Source organism: Pholcus phalangioides, unplaced genomic scaffold (genome assembly GCF_987345545.1).
Source record: "Pholcus phalangioides strain wild (caught in Gottingen) unplaced genomic scaffold, Ppha-v1.0 ptg000004l_1, whole genome shotgun sequence".
Lineage (NCBI taxonomy): Eukaryota > Metazoa > Arthropoda > Arachnida > Araneae > Pholcidae > Pholcus > Pholcus phalangioides.
The window spans coordinates 35,845,100-35,864,313 of record NW_028301597.1 but is presented as its reverse complement, the minus strand read 5'-3'; the positions used below and the strand labels follow the sequence as shown (position 1 = coordinate 35,864,313).

General features: G+C 35.9%; 1 protein-coding gene across 4 annotated transcripts in view; it reads left to right on the top strand.

Moving 5' to 3' along the window:
- Positions 1 to 19,214, top strand: part of TfAP-2 (transcription factor AP-2) — a 133,333-nt gene that overhangs the window by 78,032 nt on the left and 36,087 nt on the right. For 2 of the 4 annotated variants that reach the window (XM_089231413.1, XM_089231412.1), the window contains exon 2: positions 18,480 to 19,007. In XM_089231413.1, coding sequence (XP_089087539.1) covers positions 18,480 to 19,007 — 528 coding nt within the window. Of the gene's footprint in view, positions 1 to 18,479; positions 19,056 to 19,214 lie in introns of all 4 variants that reach the window. The other 2 variants (XM_089231410.1, XM_089231409.1) reach the window with 1 other exon arrangement.

Here is a 19,214-nt window from a genome sequence, read left to right as displayed (position 1 = left end):
TTCTGTATTCTGATTTCATTTATTCTGATTTCATTTATTCTGATTTCATTTATTCATTTGATTCCATTTATTCATTTGATTCCATTTATTGATTCTGATTTCATTTATTGATTCTGATTTCATTTATTCATTTGATTCCATTTATTCATTTGATTCCATTTATTAATTCTGATTTCATTTATTGATTCTGATTTCATTTATTCATTTATTCTGATTTCATTTATTCATTTATTCTGATTTCATTTATTCATTTATTCTGATTTCATTTATTCATTTATTCTGATTTCATTTATTCATTTATTCTGATTTCATTTATTCATTTATTCTGATTCCATTTATTGATTCTGATTTCATTTATTGATTCTGATTTCATTTATTCATTTATTCTGATTTCATTTATTCATTCATTCTGATTCCATTTATTGATTCTGATTTCATTTATTCATTTGATTCCATTTATTGATTCTGATATCATTTATTGATTCTGATATCATTTATTCATTCTGATTTCATTTATTCATTTGATTCCATTTATTGATTCTGATTTCATTGATTGATTCTGATTTCATTTATTCATTTGTTTCCATTTATTCATTTGATTCCATTTATTCATTTGATTCCATTTATTCATTTGATTCCATTTATTAATTCTGATTTCATTTATTGATTCTGATTTCATTTATTCATTTATTCTGATTCCATTTATTGATTCTGATTTCATTTATTCATTTATTCTGATTTCATTTATTCATTTATTCTGATTTCATTTATTCATTTATTCTGATTTCATTTATTCTGATTTCATTTATTCTGATTTCATTTATTCATTTATTCTGATTTCATTTATTCATTTATTCTGATTTCATTTATTCTGATTTCATTTATTCTGATTCCATTTATTGATTCTGATTTCATTTATTCATTTGATTCCATTTATTCATTCTGATTTCATTTATTCATTTGATTCCATTTATTGATTCTGATTTCATTTATTGATTCTGATTTCATTTATTCATTTGATTCCATTTATTCATTTGATTCCATTTATTTATTCTGATTTCATTTATTCATTTATTCTGATTTCATTTATTCATTTATTCTGATTTCATTTATTCATTTATTCTGATTTCATTTATTCATTTATTCTGATTTCATTTATTCTGATTTCATTTATTCTGATTTCATTTATTCTGATTTCATTTATTCTGATTTCATTCATTCTGATTTCATTTATTCATTCTGATTTCATTTATTCATTTGATTCCATTTATTGATTCTGATTTCATTTATTGATTCTGATTTCATTTATTGATTCTGATTTCATTTATTGATTCTGATTTCATTTATTCATTTGATTCCATTTAGTCATTTGATTCAATTTATTAATTCTGATTTCATTTATTCATTTGATTCCATTTATTCCTTTGATTCCATTCATTAATTCTGATTCCATTCATTAATTCTGATTTCATTTATTGATTCTGATTTCATTTATTCATTTGATTCCATTTATTGATTCTGATATCATTTATTCATTCTGATTTCATTTATTCATTCTGATTTCATTTATTCATTCTGATTTCATTTATTCATTTGTTTCCATTTATTGATTCTGATTTCATTTATTGATTCTGATTCCATTTATTCATTTGATTCCATTTATTCATTTGATTCCATTTATTAATTCTGATTTCATTTATTGATTCTGATTTCATTTATTCATTTATTCTGATTTCATTTATTCATTTATTCTGATTTCATCTGATTTCATTTATTCATTTATTCTGATTTCATTTATTCATTTATTCTGATTTCATTTATTCATTTATTCTGATTTCATTTATTCATTTATTCTGATTTCATTTATTGATTCTGATTTCATTTATTCATTTGATTCCATTTATTGATTCTGATTTCATTTATTCATTTGATTCCATCTATTGATTCTGATATCATTTATTCATTCTGATTTCATTTATTCATTCTGATTTCATTTATTCATTTGATTCCATTTATTGATTCTGATTTCATTTATTGATTCTGATTTCATTTATTCATTTGATTCCATTTATTAATTCTGATTTCATTTATTGATTCTGATTTCATTTATTCATTTATTCTGATTTCTTCATTTATTCATTTATTCTGATTTCATTTATTCATTTATTCTGATTTCATTTATTCATTCTGATTTCATTTATTCATTTATTCTGATTTCATTTATTCATTTATTCTGATTTCATTTATTCATTTATTCTGATTTCATTTATTCATTTATTCTGATTTCATTTATTCATTTATTCTGATTTCATTTATTCATTTATTCTGATTTCATTTATTCATTTATTCTGATTTCATTTATTCATTTATTCTGATTTCTTTTGTCAATTCTGAATTTTCTTTCATTCTGAAATTACTTTTTATTAATTCTTAATTCTCATTAATTTTCACTCAGCATGCTCATATTTTTGTTCAAGCATTTTTCAGCATTTCTGTGCATTTAAATATTTCCACAGACACTGAATTGCAACTCACTCTAAACATTTTTTCTAATCAGAGTTCAAGAAGAAGCCGAGAAAAATACTCAGACCACGGGCAGATAGGCGTATACTTGTGTCCGGCTCACACGCCCGAACCCTTCCTCCAATGTTCCCCCACAATCTCCATAATACCTATAGAAATCCATCATTCGAACTACCCCCCCCCCACCCAGCATTTTTTAGCCCTTCCAATATTTGCAACAACTTTACGCCTATATACGGGTCTCCCTTACTTTCAGGACGGCCCTGCCTCGAGTAATGACTGTGACATTCTAAAAAGTTAAGGTATCTGACTACGTTTTAAACGTCATTTTGGAAGAAAATATTTGTTTATATGACGCTTAGAACTCAAGTTACGTCCTCTTCAGTGTTTCGTTTTTACGTATAAGTAAACAGTGAATAACAACTTCAAACACACGTTTTACGAAGAGTGCAATTTTTGACATTTCCCCTGAGTTTGAAACATTATTTCCGAAAGTAAATTAATGGTATCATTACAAAATTTTAACACGATATTCTGCTATACAGGGTATCCTGTAAGTGCTAATATTGCCTTTATCTCATCAACCATCCGTCGTAGAAGATTAGTTTCAATTTACAAAATGCTCAAAAAGCTTTCAAAAATTACCCTGCACCAGTTTTGAAAGTGAAAATACAGTGCGTAACAGAATAAAAAAAAAAAAATCTGAATTTGTATACGGGCCCCACGTCCTGTAACTTCCAATTAGAAAGTTGTTGCTCTGTCTCTCTGAGGAAAACAAAAAAGGTTTTAAGCGCAATATTCGCTGAGATATTCGAATTCAAAAATCGGAGAAAAGTTATGGAAATAACATCAAAAACTACCAACACAATGCTCCTTTCCCTCATTTATGCTGTCCATTCTGAACTTTTCTCCGATTTTTCAATTCGAATATCTTAGCGAATATTGAGCTTAGAAACTTAGATTTTTTTTTTTTTTTTTTGGCCTCAGAAGAGACAGGGAACAACTTTCTAATTGGAAGTTAGAGGATAGAGGGACCGCATAAAAATGTAGATTCCGTTATTTTGTTAAAACTAGCACAGGGTAATTTTTGAATGCCTTTTGAGCAATTTTTAAATCGAAACTATGAATCTACGACGAACGGTCCACATTATCACTTACAGGACACCCTGTATGTTGTTAACGTTATGAACCAAAATGTAAGATGCGTGTGATATGTATTTGTCTAACTACAATCTACAATGTTGTATACACTATGTAGAATGAAATTTCAAAAAATTCACATGTACATTAACAGATTTGATTGTAACTGTTATGACTATACCCAGTGTCGTCTTAAGGCATGGGTCCCGGGGGCCTCAGGAGAAAAGGAGCCTCACAAAAATGAGATATGGTTGAAATTTTCGAAAATTTGTCTGGTAGGGCCGCAGAAAAATCACTTGGCCCGGGGGCCCACGATGCTCTTAAGACGGCTCTGACTATACCATATAATGGTTAAAATTTTGGTTCATAACCTGCACCGTTGCCAGCTGAATGTACTGCGAAAATTACAAAACATTTCATTCATAGAATTTTTTGGGCGATCGTGTCAGGAATATTACATGAATTTTGCTTAAAATTTTGTCAATAAGGGGTCGTTCAAGTATTACGTAAGCAAATTTTTAGCCATTTTTGACCCCTCTATCCCCCTTGTCAGCAAAATTTCTTCATCAGTTCTGCACCTCTGAATTCTAACGCATATTGCTGGGATCAGAGACGTACACGGGGGGGGGGGCGTAGGGGGGCTCGTGCCCCCTTCTCACGATCAAAAATTTATTTTTTAAATGCAAAAATAATATATTTTTTTGTATAGGGGTTGTCTGATGCGGCCTGCCATCCTCAAACCTAATTTTGTAAAAATGAACTAAGCGGCACATTTACAGATCGCTTAAGTGTCCCGTGGTACAATCCCAGAGCATTTAAGCGGCCCGTGGCACATTTTCAGATCACCTAAATTACCCGGGACGCAGTTCCAGAACACTTAAGCGATCCGTGACACATTTAGAGATTCCTTGAGTGAGATGTGACGTAATTTTGGAGCACTTAAGTGACCCACAGTGTGGTTCTACATCACTCAAGTTACCCGCGGCGCATTCTCAGATTATTTAAGTGATCCGCGGCATAATGGGGGAGAATGTTACTTCAAGTGCCCACAAACTATCGAAAGGTTTTTCTCGTTTTTGGCGCACCGAGTAAGATGCCATTAAAAATATTTCATATTTTCATAAACGGTGGCTGATGACGTAAGCATCTTTCAAACCCCCCCCCCTCCCCCTTGTCATCAAAAGTAAGCAAATCGGAACCCCCCCCCCCACCATCGATGATGACGTAATACTTGAACGGCCCCTAATGAGTTTTTCATAGAAAATGTAAAAAATCTATGATTTTATTTTTACCATTTTTGGACACTTTCTATCAAAATTTTTGTTTTTTTTAAATTCACTCCAGTACCATTCTACGAGAAAAGGTAGTCGGATATAATAAAAAACCTCCAGCCTTTATAATGGAAACAGATTTATGGCATATCTCTGCTTAGCACCAACAGAAAAACACTCACAAAATTTTCCACGTCAGAAAACCTTCACCGCGTCTCCGCAAAATAAGTCTAAAATATTCAAGGTTAACTCGTAAAAACGAGAGCATGTGCATGTCCTCCCCCCCCCCCCGTACATGCCATCATATTACTCCTGTTCTCATTTTCATGGCAAGGTATACATAAAGAAAAAAATTCGGTTTTTCTTTTCCCACCCCCACGACGATGGTTCCGAACCACGCGAACCTCCGGAACAAGACCGAAGCGGTACAAAAGACATCGTACTGTACACACACATACAAGAGAAACACGGTACGTACTGTATGGGTAGGGGAGAACCTAGTACCGTATACATATAAAAAAAGAGAGAGAGAGATATTATATATTTTTGCTGTAGAAAGGAGATGATGATAAGGATGGCATAAAGCAGTGCGCGGGTGGGACATTGACTCGTTAACAGGGACTCGCTCAGGAAATGAAACGCCATATGCCCTACTTTTTTTTTTTTAGTGTAGCAGTATTATTATTATTATATTCCCGTACACACTCTCTCACACATTTTGTGTGCTCGAAATATCCGAGCACATACGAATATCAATTCATGAATCCGTATTTGTACGAGAGTACAGTAAAATAGGAGCAGAGAGAGAGAGAGAGAGATACTGTCGAGAGAAGCCACTCACTCCCTAGAAATATTTCTTGTGAGTTATTTCGAGTTATTCCTGTACAGTTTTTTTTCTTTTTGGTTCGATATTTATTGTATCTAGTTTCTTCAGGGATGTCGTTATGTTGTACATCGACAATGGTACTCTTCCGGGAAAAAAATGTACATTGGGTATGTATACATATGTATGATAAGAAAATGTGGTATACTGTGTTCTGGATCGCACCTGGATGCGAATTCGAGTGATGGTACTGAATTATTACGGGATGTATTTTTTTTCGAGACATTGGGGGTACTTGACTCACCCCGCTATTTCTATATATATATATATATATATATATATATATATATGAGACATTGATGTATGATCTGTATTCGAAAAATATACGAATACTTGCTTGTCTTCTACCTGAGTGAGATTCGAGCTGGAAGTGCGAGTCTGTATCCAGCAACTGGTGTGTTGTCGATCCTTAGGGGTCATTCAAGTATTACGTCAGCGCATCGAGGGGGGAGAGGGGGTTTTGGATTTGCTGACTTTTGATGACACGGGGGGGGGGGTTTGAAGGTTGCTTACGTCATCAACCACCCCTTTCTGAAGATATGAAATATTCTACGCTGCTGACGAAATTTTGCTGACAGGGGGTCAGTGTTTTGCTGACTTTTGCTGACGAGGGGGGGGGGGTCAAAAATGGCTGAAAATCTGCTTACGTGATACTTGAATGGCCCCTTATGTTTCGGAAACGTGTGGATTTCTTGCATGTTCCGTCTCTGATCGATCACGTAAAAGCAATTTCGACTTGATTTTTTTACGAACGAGATGCAATAAAATGGCTTCTGCAATGGATTTTTAGACATCAGGATGACGGAATTCTAACAATCGTTGGTATACACAGGGTGACTCCATAATTTACCTTTGCCGCATTTAACTGTTGAACCCTTGGTCACCGTTGTTGTGAAACAATTAGAAAATATGTTCAAATAACGTTTAAAACTCAGATACGCTATTCGTGGTGGAAGAGGTTGCGTATTCTGTGAAATTATGAAAATACGGACACCCTGTCTTCTAAAAGCCTTTGTCTTTTTTGAGGCCTACAAAAGAAATTCCATGTTTCTAAGTGTATGAAATATTTGAATATTCGCTGAGATATTTGAATTCAAAAAATGGAGAAAAATTGAAAGGAAAAAAAAACCAGCATAAACTAACGGAAATTGCTTTACCCCATTTCCCAATTATGTGGTGTGGTATGTTTCCTCAATTTTTCTCCATATTTTTTTAATTCAAATATCTCAGCGATCATTGCACTTAGAAACATGAAACTTCATTTTTTGGCCTCAGGGTAACTGAGGCTTGCGGTTTTTGAGTACAGGGTGTCCGTATACAGAGCTAATTTTTATATTTTAACAGCTATACAACCCCTTTGTAACAGGAATGACGTATGACGTACATGAGTTTTACACACGTATTTCTTTGGATAATTTTTCTAATTGGAATTATGCGGCAAGCAGAAAATGACCCTGAATGGAATCGCCCCGAGTGTTGTATCTAATTATTTTATTTGACAACCCCATCGAAATGATGAAGCACATGAGTTGTATATTGACCATTGAACGGTGCAAATGCAGATTTTGTGAAACTTCTTGACATTTACATGAAAGGCATCAGACGTGGGAAAAGAAAACATTACTGTATGGAGCAAATTTTTTCATTTATGCAGTTGCGTATCTTAACTTATGGTCCGCGACTGGTAGTGGCCACAGATTGACTTGATGATTCTAATTGCACGAAAAATTATTCAATTTTATGATAGCATAGCATATCCGTATACGTTCAAAAAAAAAAGTTACACCTTAATATTGGAAGAAAGTGACCATATTTCATCGAGAAAGATGTAGGAAAAGTGATTGTTGATCCTAAATTACGCAGGATATTGCTAATTTAACCAAAATTTTACATAAGGTTTTGACAAAATTTCTAAATAGGCCTACGTATTTCTAAAATTCTTGAAGGTCGGGGAAAGGAATAAACGGCTACTATGTATAAACAGCGGAAGAATAAAACTTTATTCACGAGAAAAATAAATGTATATCATGATGGAGGGACCATATTTCGATGGGAAATGCGGGCAATTTTTAACACGTCAAAATACGGGACTTCACCAACTGTCACGGGAAACGTTGTCATAAGTCGCAAAATAATCAAATATTACTAATAATAGTTTGGGAAGGCTTACTGAAAATCACAGGGAATTGAAATGTATTTCACTGAGAAACGTTGTAAATGACAAATATAAGGCATACAATGTGTCATTCATCGTGATTGGTGTCTATAGCAAAGCATAACAAATGGCTTGAATAGTTGTTTTCAGTCCTTAAGCACAAAATTGAATAGGTCCCAATAATACCCTTTGGAACCTAAAAAGCTTAGCAAAATGAATTTTTGTTAAGCTTTTTTTTTTGGACAAAGAATCATGTCACCACAATGTCATTCTTCATTGAGGGGGGGAGGGACGCGCATAGAAGACACCTATTTTGCATAACCCACATTGTAGCATCTCACATACTTGTGGTTTTAGTAGTAGTAGTAGTGATGGCGGCCTTGTAGTCGGTCTTCTTCCGTCGTGTCCCGTTGCCTTGGAATCTCCCAACCCTTACATCCTTGCCGTACCTTTTTTGCCATCACGGTAGCGGAAGTCAGCGTGCGATAGCAAGGATGGATGTTACATTTATGTCCACGCTGTACCGAGGACTTTGTTTTCGAAGCGCGAGAGGAAGGGTAACCGAATACCAAATGATGGATGTCACTTGACATTAGCTACCTTGAATATATTCAAAAACGCCTCCGCGTAAAACCTGGTAATGACGGAATATGATGGATTGAGACCGTGCGCTCGCGCTATATATCGTAGTTCCCTTGAAAAATGACGTTTTTTTTTGGTGCTTTGTATTCGCACATGTGTGATGAGAATAGGACAGGGAGAGATGATGGAAATTCTTCCGATAGAGAGGTGTGACAAAAAAAAAGCCATCAACCCGTTCTCTGGTGGCGTACCCCCCATAGTACCAGAAGAGTTCCTTGCGGTATGGAATGTTGGCAAACGTCGTGACGGTACAAAAAAAGTACAGTCAAACTCGGTTATAACGACCTTGGTTGTAACGGCACCTCGGCTATAACGTCAATAATTGGCGTTGCAGATCACCCTCCTTCATAGAAGTTAAAAAAACTTGCTTAATGTAATGAACCGATGGAAAGCAACGTAATGAATAGTTATTCATTTCACACATTTGACAAGTTTCTATTCTTTCCCCGAGGAATACATTTTAGCACACTTGCTGTATCACTATATTTCTCGCCAAAAGGGATTTACAGTCGCCCCCCCCCCGTATTCGCGGTTTCCGTATTCGCGGTTTTTTTTTCCTTTATTGGAATTTTTTTTTCAACACTCAGAAATCGTCATTCATGTGTTTTGTTTACAAAATTTGAGTTGTGCATATTTAGAATGGTTCGCTAATGACATTACTGTCATCACCAGAGCCGTGGCAGCTCCCAAGAGAGAAACAGTCCTCTTGGGTCAGATTAACTTTTTGCCACAATGTGCACTAAAGGATACAACCCCTTCTACAAAGCCAACTGAAGAGACTATAAAAGACATTGTCACGTTAGCGAAACAGGTGGATGGAGAAGGGTTCAATAATATGAATATAGAGGAAGTCGAACAGCTAAATTAATAGCAATTCAGAGGTGTTGACCGAGGAGGAATAGCAGGTTGCATGCTCCTGAAGCTGAAGCGGTACCAGATGAAGATCAAGATAAAGTAGTAGAAGACACACACACAGGTTCACCATGAGTAACATAGCGGAAAGGCTTCGCACGTTCAAATCAGCAATGGATTGTTTTCATGATATAGATTCCCCCATATGGTACGCTCTTCACATTTAGAAAAATTGGTAGAGGAAGCCTTGTCATCATATTACAACATACTTGATGATATGAAGAAGACACGACAAACAGAAATCACAATGTTCTTTCAGAAAACATCGCCAACAATCGCTGCACCCTCTTTTACATTTCGTTCTATCCTCTGTGTCACCCTGCTCTTTCCCATGATGTTAAATAAACGAGATATACAAGAAGAAATCTATGGTTTCGGTTATTCGCGGATTTCCCGTATTCGCGATCACCCCCGGAACGTAACCCCCGCGAATACGGGGGCCCGACTGTATAAGTTTTATATTTGGCAATATCTTTGACATTTGGCGACATGTTTGACGAGAAACGGCGATGTCGTGTATTAATTGAGGAGCTTATTTTCAAACGGGAACATTTCCACAATTACTAAATTTACAGGCAAAGTAAAAAAAAAAACATCCCCCCAGAAAATTGTCTGCTTTACTGTTTACAGCTGTTGAAAATAGCCCAACCGTGATAGCATATGGGACAGAGTGGTATAAGAATACTTAAATATTATATTTCTTGATCAACATTCAAGGGAGTTAGTTATCTTCATTCGAATTTCGTAAATGTTCTTCCGTTTTGAAAAAAAATTACTATATAGTGCAGCGCCGGAGCCGGGGGTGCTGTGGGTGCTCGAGCACCCACGAAAATTTGTAAAACAGGTCCGAGAACCCACAGAATTGATTCAGAAATCGAAATTTCCTATATGGAACTCAAGACGAGCACCCACAGGTTCGAAATACTTGCGACGCCCCTGATATAATGGAAATGTTATCTGTGATTGAAATTGGAGCTTGTTACGTCCGAAAAATTGGAAATTTCTACGCCACCTGTTAATTCCAGACGGTTTCGCCTAGTCAAGGAGAAGATGCATTTACTACTCTCTCGTGAATAACATAAGAAACATGATAATTCTTCTTGTGAATTTATGGTTTTAGCACCTACGACGAATAAAAAAATTCTCTGCTTTCTCCCATTCTACTAATTTTTTTTACCACCCATTCTCAAATTTGTCGCCCTGGGCTATAGCCCGCTAAGATCCATCCCTTCAAATACGCTTCTGCTGGAAGTACCATTCCCAGGAAAGCCTTGGGAAGGGGAACTTAGACCTGTCTTGTCAGTTCGAAGTGGGCACGAAGTACAACGGTTCTCCAGGAGGTGTCATCAATCCGAAATTCCCAATTCCAGGAAGCCAAATGGAATTTACAATTACATGCATTGAGATAGATTTCATCGGTATGAAGTAAGGATGGACAATTCACTCCTCAGAATTCTGCCCATGGTCTCGTTACGCCACATTTATGACCACCCCTATATAATGCAGATTTTTTTACCTTCTTTCAAATAACCTTGAACGTTCCGAACACACGTTCCAGCATGTACCAATTCGTTAGAAATTACCCAGATGAATGTTTGAGGTGTGTGTTTGTACGGTTAAGTAGTAGTAGTACTACTACTACTAAACCACGCATTCACCTAGTCGACATACCTATTCGGAATTTCTAACGAATTGTTGCATGCTGTAATGTGCTTGTACATGTTATGAACCTAACGTGAAGTTTGTTACGATGCAATGCGTGTTATTTGTAGTGCTGCCATCTGTCATTAATTATTATCAATAGTAGTAGTGACTTCTAAAGTCAGGTCCTGACCCACCGTGCTACGCGATATCAATCCGTCAAAAACCGAGGTTTAGCAAGGTTTTGAGGTTTAGCTTTGCACAGCGCGGTCGGTTTGGATGGCGAACAGCGTAACATTGTGTAAATTCGCTCTCGTCGCACCACTACGTATCGCTGTTCGGCGGGACCAACGGGTGAACAAACTGCTCAACCATTCTTACCTCGCACCGCTCAACGTTGTTATAGGCTGAAAGTTTTGTGTTGGTGGGCTTCTGTATAACGTTTATCTTTCAGATTGGGCGTATCATGCATTTAGGAGGATGTGCTGCCATCTCTCTCCGAAATCTTAAGTGAGATGTCAGCAAATTAAATGTCACAGCAAGTTTAATTATTCAGTTGCAATTTGTCTTGTATTAACAAAAGCTAAAAAAATCTTATATTACTATGAATATTTCTTTAATTTGGAGACTGTTCAATTGGTCTGAACAGCAAATTTTTATATCAAAAAATAATTTTTTCAGGCAAAACTCTTCCTATGTGTGCTCACCTATAGAACTTATGCGGGTGAGAAAATAAATACTATGTATATTTAATAATTTTATGCATTTTTATTTATGACATATTCCATTTTCGTTACAAAAGAAATAAAAATTTAAATCGATTTCTATCCGAATTCTCAGTTATATATTATATATAGAAAAATTGGAACACACATTTTTGAATGAATTTCTTTTTCCAACTACTGAAATACGAGATCGTTACATAATTTCACACATTATGACAATTGAACCTCTATAAAGTGGAAACCTGTGTTAAACATAAAAAAACTCGGTCCGTTGAAGACAGGTTTTACTGTACATACTATTATTTTAAAATCTGTGGCGGGGGCCGGATGGAACCTCTAAGCGGGCCGCAGTTTGTCTATCACTAACCTAGAACAGTGTTTTTCAACCGATGTTTTGTCGTGAGACGATCGTAGGTGTGAGAAAATTAAATGATTTTCTTTTTCTAAAGCATCGCAAATTTGAGACACAATACGATAATGAAAGGATGACGTCACTCTCCGGTACCATACGAAGGTTTTAACAACTGGCTGTTGCGAATATGAATTTTTGGAAAGGAAAAATTCAATTGCCTTTGTGGGGAATCGAACCAACGCCCTAGACCACTAGACTACATACAAAGGTGTGAGCTCGTGTGCATGCACTGAAAGGGACCGTACATGGACGGCCGGACCTGACTCAGGCCAAGCTGACAACTGCTGGCGCTGCCACCAGATGGCGACTTATCAAAGGATGACGTCACTCTCCGCTATCCATACGTCTCTTTCTTTCTCTCTTTATAAAAAATTCATCGTCGCAACGCCAGTTGTTAAAAAACCTTCGTAAAATACGAGTAATATGATGCAATAATTAAAAATTCATGAGAATGAAAAAAAAATAAAATTGAAGAACGTTTTTTTACAAACTATTTTCTTCAAAAAGAAGTGTCAAAAGTGCCTCTGTTGAAAAAGAAGTCCTAGACGAGCCTATTATATTTCTTGGAGCGAAAGGGTCAAAACAGAAAATGCAATAGAAACGTTTGAACCATAAAGGAAGATGTTAAATCAATGAGGGAGTATCGAACAAATTTTTCAAAAGTTCTCTTTATTACATACCATTTTGGAAAAAGTACCTACAGTCAACATATACGATCATTTTCTCCGGATTGGGTGAGGAAGTCCATTTCTCTTTTACCCTATCAGACCCGAGCATCCATTTTTTTTTTAATTTGCAAGATGTTTTTCCATTTTTGATACTCAAGAAATGCCTTAAAAACATCAATGTCATCTGAACATTAATTCATCTTTAAAAACCCCCTTGAAGTTCAACTTTAATTGCTGCCCTTTAATTAAAGCCCCAAAGTTCATACTCGCCATATTTCTTACTCGAAACGTGCACAATCTTTTGGGTTGGGGCTTAACTCCCTAAGGTAAATAAGTAAATAAATAAATAAAATCTACAGTGAGAGAAAGCAACCCCCACATTTGTGCATTCGAGGTCTAAAGGGACTATCAGGGGTCCACAACCTGTGTTCCGTGGGGCCCTTGGGGATTTGGGACCACTGCATGAAAATTGAGTTAATCATTAAATTTGATGAATAAATAAATAAAAAAAAGGATTGGGGGAGGGGGTGGGCTCCACCATAGAATTCTATTCTTAAAAAGGGTTCCTCGATTCAAAAAGTTTGGGAACCGCTGAGAACGTTAGAATTAACGTTAAAATGTTACTGGAAAACAGAAGAGGTAACAGAAAAAGTAAATTGCGAGAGAAATGACACAGAGGATGGAAACTGAAGAATTAAAACATATATATTATAAAATTAGATTTAAGTTCGCAAAAAAAAATTGGTTTTAAATTTGGTAAAATCGATTAATGGCATATTTTGAAGTGTTACAAAAGAAAGCAATAATTCCGTTTGGATATGTTAAAATCATGTGTTGAAATATGTTGAGTCACTGTTTAAATCAGGGGTCCTCAACCTTACAGACATCGTGGACCAAAAAAATAATGATACGAAAATTATGTAAATAGAGCCATTATTTATCATTTATTATGCCATCTTCCACCCGTAAATAGCCATTAACGCATTTCTCTGTAAATCTCGCCAAACTTGGTAAATTTAGTGACAGCTACGATGATTTGGCAATGTCATGACGCCAAAAGATCTTTCCCGATTCTTCCCGACATTTCTTTTCCTATATAGAAGCGAAGCCAGAGCGGAAGTATGAGCAGTTTTTGAAGACGAGATCTCTTGTATGTGAAAAGTCACTCTTGTGTGTTTCGTCAAATCACTGCTTGTGACTACGTGTTCTGTAAAATAAATCTGTGTTGTCCTTGAAGTGGGCTTCGTTCTTTGCCGTCTCGATCGCTTGTGAGAGTCATTATCCGCAACAACAATTTCCGTGAATCCCAAGGGCCAACAAATCATACACAGCAGTATCTAGATTCATACAGTGGCGTCTTAAACGGGTGGGGCCCATCAGAGTCTAGGGCTCCAAGTGTAGCAAGGGGCGCTATTATGCTTGAGAACTTTGTTTATTCCGAGATTTTTTTTTCAATGTAAAGATAGATGAATGTTCATTTATTCTGGAATTATTTTTTCATTCCGTATGAATTTTATTAATTCTGTAATTATTTCCTCATCAAATATGAATTTTCATTAGTTTCAAAATTATTTCTTCCTTTGATCTTAAAAATTATTTTTCCCTTCTTTCTGGAAATTATTTTTCCCATTAGTTGTGAAATTATTTTTTCATCAAATATTAATTTTCATCAATCTTAAAATATTATTTGTATTAAATGTTTTAGAAAAATTTCAGTCTCTTCTGAAATCATGTTTTCGTTAAATATGAATCTTCATCAATTATGATTCTGAGAAATATTTATTTCAATAATTCGAGAAATATTTATTTCAATAATTCGAGAAATATTTATTTCAATAATTCGAGAAATATTTATTTCAATAATTCGAGAAATATTTATTTCAATAATTCGAGAAATATTTATTTCAATAATTCGAGAAATATTTATTTCAATAATTCGAGAAATATTTATTTCAATAATTCGAGAAATATTTATTTCAATAATTCGAGAAATATTTATTTCAATAATTCGAGAAATATTTATTTCAATAATTCGAGAAATATTTTTTATTAGTAATGACTTTTTGAATTGCGAAATACGCTTTTTCCCATCAATTCTGAAATCAAATAATTTTCCATAATTATTAGATCTTCCTCATTGAATTCTGAAATTATTTTTCTTATTACATCTGAAATTTTCCTAAATGTAAAATCGAAATTATTCAGTTAATTCTGGAATAAATTTTTTTCATTGAGATTTTTTTTTCCAGCACTTTCAAATTCTGTAACTAATTCAAGCATTTTCCTCGGCGGGCCACTGCGAAAAAAGCCTCGAGGTTCCATGCGTTAAAGAGACCCCTGGTTTAAACATTTTTTCTAGTAATTCTTAACATCACACTTGTGTGGGGGCGCGGTAGCCCAGGTCGATAAGATGCTCGCCTAAAGTACCAAAGGATGTTTAGAGGTGTCGCGAGTTCGATACCCGGTTCGTCCTTGTCAGAAAACTTTCCTGACAGGGGTACGACAAAAAAACGGCGACTTGACCCCAGCAAAAAATTGCTACCGCAGGGAGTCCCCCATCGAGGGGTTAGCGTACCAACCTCTCGATGAGTATAAAAAAACAAGCCTGCCGTTCGGAATCGGCAATAAATTGTAGGTCCCGGTCTAATTAGCCCTCGTGTGCAGAAAATGAACGTGGTGCGACAAAAATTATCAATGATCAACATTTGTGTGAAACGTAACATCACACACACACACATTTGTGTGTGAAACGTAACATCACATTTGTGTGTGAAACGTAACATCACATTTGTGTGAAACGTAACATCACACACACACATTTGTGTGAAACGTAACATTCACACAATGTGAATACCGTAATGTAATAATAATGTTAATAATCTATTAACATTCTATTAACATTATAATGTAATATTGTTTATATTACATTCAATGTTAACAATATTGAAAATTATTAACAATGTTAAATATGAAACCGATCAAGAGTCTTTGTAAGAAGCCTTTAAAAGTGTTCCTGTCCAAAAAAGAAAATACAGTAAAAGTCCGTTGTATAACGACAGTTCACAACTAGACGGAGAATTGTAGTTATAACGGACTTTTCGTAATAAACAAATTTTAGATTTTTGGATTGTAGAAACATACGCAATGAAACATACAAAAACAAACTGGATAAAAATTTACCTTTCATTTTCTTATTTACTTTTGCTGAAATATGCATCTAGAATTTTAGCTGCTTATGCATATATAATGCTGGAATGTACTCTATGAAAATATTTTCCACTTTGTAGAATACGGCAGTTTCTGCAACTGGAGTATTCGTTGAACTATAAAAATGCCCAATTAAAGCAGAGAAAATGATTAAGACCCGTTTGCCTTGTGCTCAGCTTTTGGAAGATTCTAAGAAAGGAGAGAGAGGGAGGATTTTTTGTATCTTTAACATTATAGAGCTCTTTTTGACAATCACTTGCGAACTACTCGTAATAGCGAGATTCTCGTTACAAGCCGTACTCGTTGTAACGGTATTTTACTATATTTTACAAATTTGTCAAGCTCGGGTATCCAGCTCCAGTTAAGTTTTGTTTTAAGAATTTCATTTTTTAATAATCAGTTAATAATAATTATAATAATTGATTCTTTTTGAAAAAAAATATCAAATTATGTGTGGCGAGAGATAAAAAGGGTGGAAAAACGTTGATCTGGAGATATACATCTCGTTGGGGGGGGGGGGGGGGGTATTCAAGTTTTACGTAAGCGCTCATGGGAGGCGGGGGACTCGCATTTGCTGACTTTTGATGACAATGCGGTGGTTTAGGATTGTTCGAATGCTGATCACGTAAGCATGAAAGTATGAAATTGGGAAACGATCTATGATTTCCGAAAGTATGCATATGAGTTAGAAGGCCTAATCCTCCTGGTACTTGTAATCATGGAAAGGGGGGGTGGGGAAAAGGGTAGAACATCACTTGGCCAGCTAAGTTCTTGAAGTTCATGGACCCCATGTGCCAATAAGATGAATGTCAAGGACCTCTTTGCAAATATTCAGGACAGTAATACCCGTGACTTACGTTATCCCGAGTTGGGGGATAGCGGCATTTCAGAGTTGCTCGAGTTTCTGTAAAAAAAAAAACTTATTTCTGAAACTAAAGTGATAATTATGCAAATAATTGTTTTATTCGATCAGAACGTGACGTGTGGTTAAAACTACACTGATTTTTGAGAGGCTACGATACATAAATATGATAAATTTGCTGATATTTAGAAATTTTATCCCAAGGCTTGTTTGTTTCTGCTGTATTCACTGAGATCGTCACAATTTTGTACCTGAAGTCCAACACCAGTTAAAAAATAATGTTTAATGTATTGCTCTTCGATGACCTATGGTTTGCAACTTTCAATTAATTTCAACTCGTGGCTGAAAGTTGTTTTTTTTGCCTCCAAACACAAGCAGCTAATTTCCTTCAATGGCCCAAGGTGTAATCAAAACATTCAAAGCGTTTAACATATGACTTTTATTTGTACAGATTTTAGGGTAATGCAGTCTTTTTAACTGTTAAATACTCTTACCACAGAGAGCAGAAGGCCTACAACGGAACAAATCTTCAATCATTACACTTCACTCATAGTTCGAGAAATTCATGGCAGATTGCAGAACTATAACAATTGTTTTACAGAAACAAACTTCTCGGTTTGGTTTCAGTAGTATTAGCCTTTTTTGCTGGACAGGATTGCAGTCACAACGTAAGTTAGTTATTATGAAGCCATGGAAGAGTACCGTAGCATTATAATAAGTAAGAAATAGTTGGAAGAAAAAGACCCGTGTTCTTCCAAAACTTGGTCCCAACTACCTAATACTTTTAGGTATTTCTTTAGAAAACTTTACCCCGACTTACGCGGTTGCCGTCGGGTTTTTAAATGTTTTCTCATCCAAGCTTATGGAGCCCCTTCCTCAATGAAACCTCTTGAAGACCTTCTCTAGAATCCCGTGGATCACTATTTAAGAACCGCTGACATATAGACTTAAGTTGAACGCTTCTTACGCGATTAGTTGCAGGGTTCTTCGTGGGACAAATCATTCGCACTTATTCATTACATTATTTAGATTATTCATAATACGGTCGAATCCCGTTATAACGAACTTCAAGAGACCTGAGAAATCACTTCGTTATAATGAAATTTCATTATAAAGGAATTCCGGGTTGTTTGCATTGTTCCTATGTAAACTTATTTGAGGGATTAGAAAAGTGTTCGTTAAAACGAGATTTTTGCTATAAAGGGATTTGACTGTATTCCCATGGTTGTCTTGCAGCCACCTAGTTTAACTATCCAAAGTTATTTTTCTATTACTATGTTATTATGTCCCTTTTTGCCTTTTTCGGCTCCAAGCCGTTCCTATTTTGAAGTTTCTGAAACAGACACTGCGCTCAGAAAAACTTCCGACTTCATAACTTGATTCATCAAAATTGTAATCCGTTTTCTTAATTTTGTTTCCTGTTTTGTTTCTTTCCAAGGAAAGAAGAGAGCTAGTGAGTGGACATGCGGCCAGCCTCGGCCCGATCACAAGCATCAACAGCGTGGGATCGACGGCCACCTTCAGCACGACACCAAGACTTACGCACACTCCGACGTCGGCCGACTTCCAGCCGCCGTATTTTCCTCCGCCGTACAACTTGCCGCAGCAGCAGTTGGACTTCCATCACGCTCACGTCAATCCCGACCCGTACGGTCACCTGAACAGTCTAGCCCAGCACCCGCAGCAGTACCACCAGCTCCATCCTCCACCGCCGCCCCAGAGGGCAGCGACGCACAATGTGCTCGGTGGGCGGCGAGAAGAGGACCCGTTACACTCCCTACAGACGAACGTTCACGCCACGCTGCCCGGTTCGTACGCGGACAGTGCGCGCAGGGCGGACGCCGCGGCCGCGAGTTACGCGGTCCGGAGGCCGGACGTTCTCGTCCACGGAAGCCACCATGGACTCACGGAACAGGACTTACTCAGCCTACACAATGCCGGTGCTCTGCCCCTCGACGATGGTCAGGTAAAACCATTACACCATGATCCGACGTATAAATACTTCCGGGATACGGTAAATACTATTCTACCACGTGTGAAAACAAATATTTGCATTTTTTTTTTTTTCCATTTCGACCCTAGTCATTGGTTCGACCGAAAAATTCCTTTATGCTGTGAAACAAATATGTATATATTTAAATACAAACAAATTTGTTGAGACTTGCAAAATGTG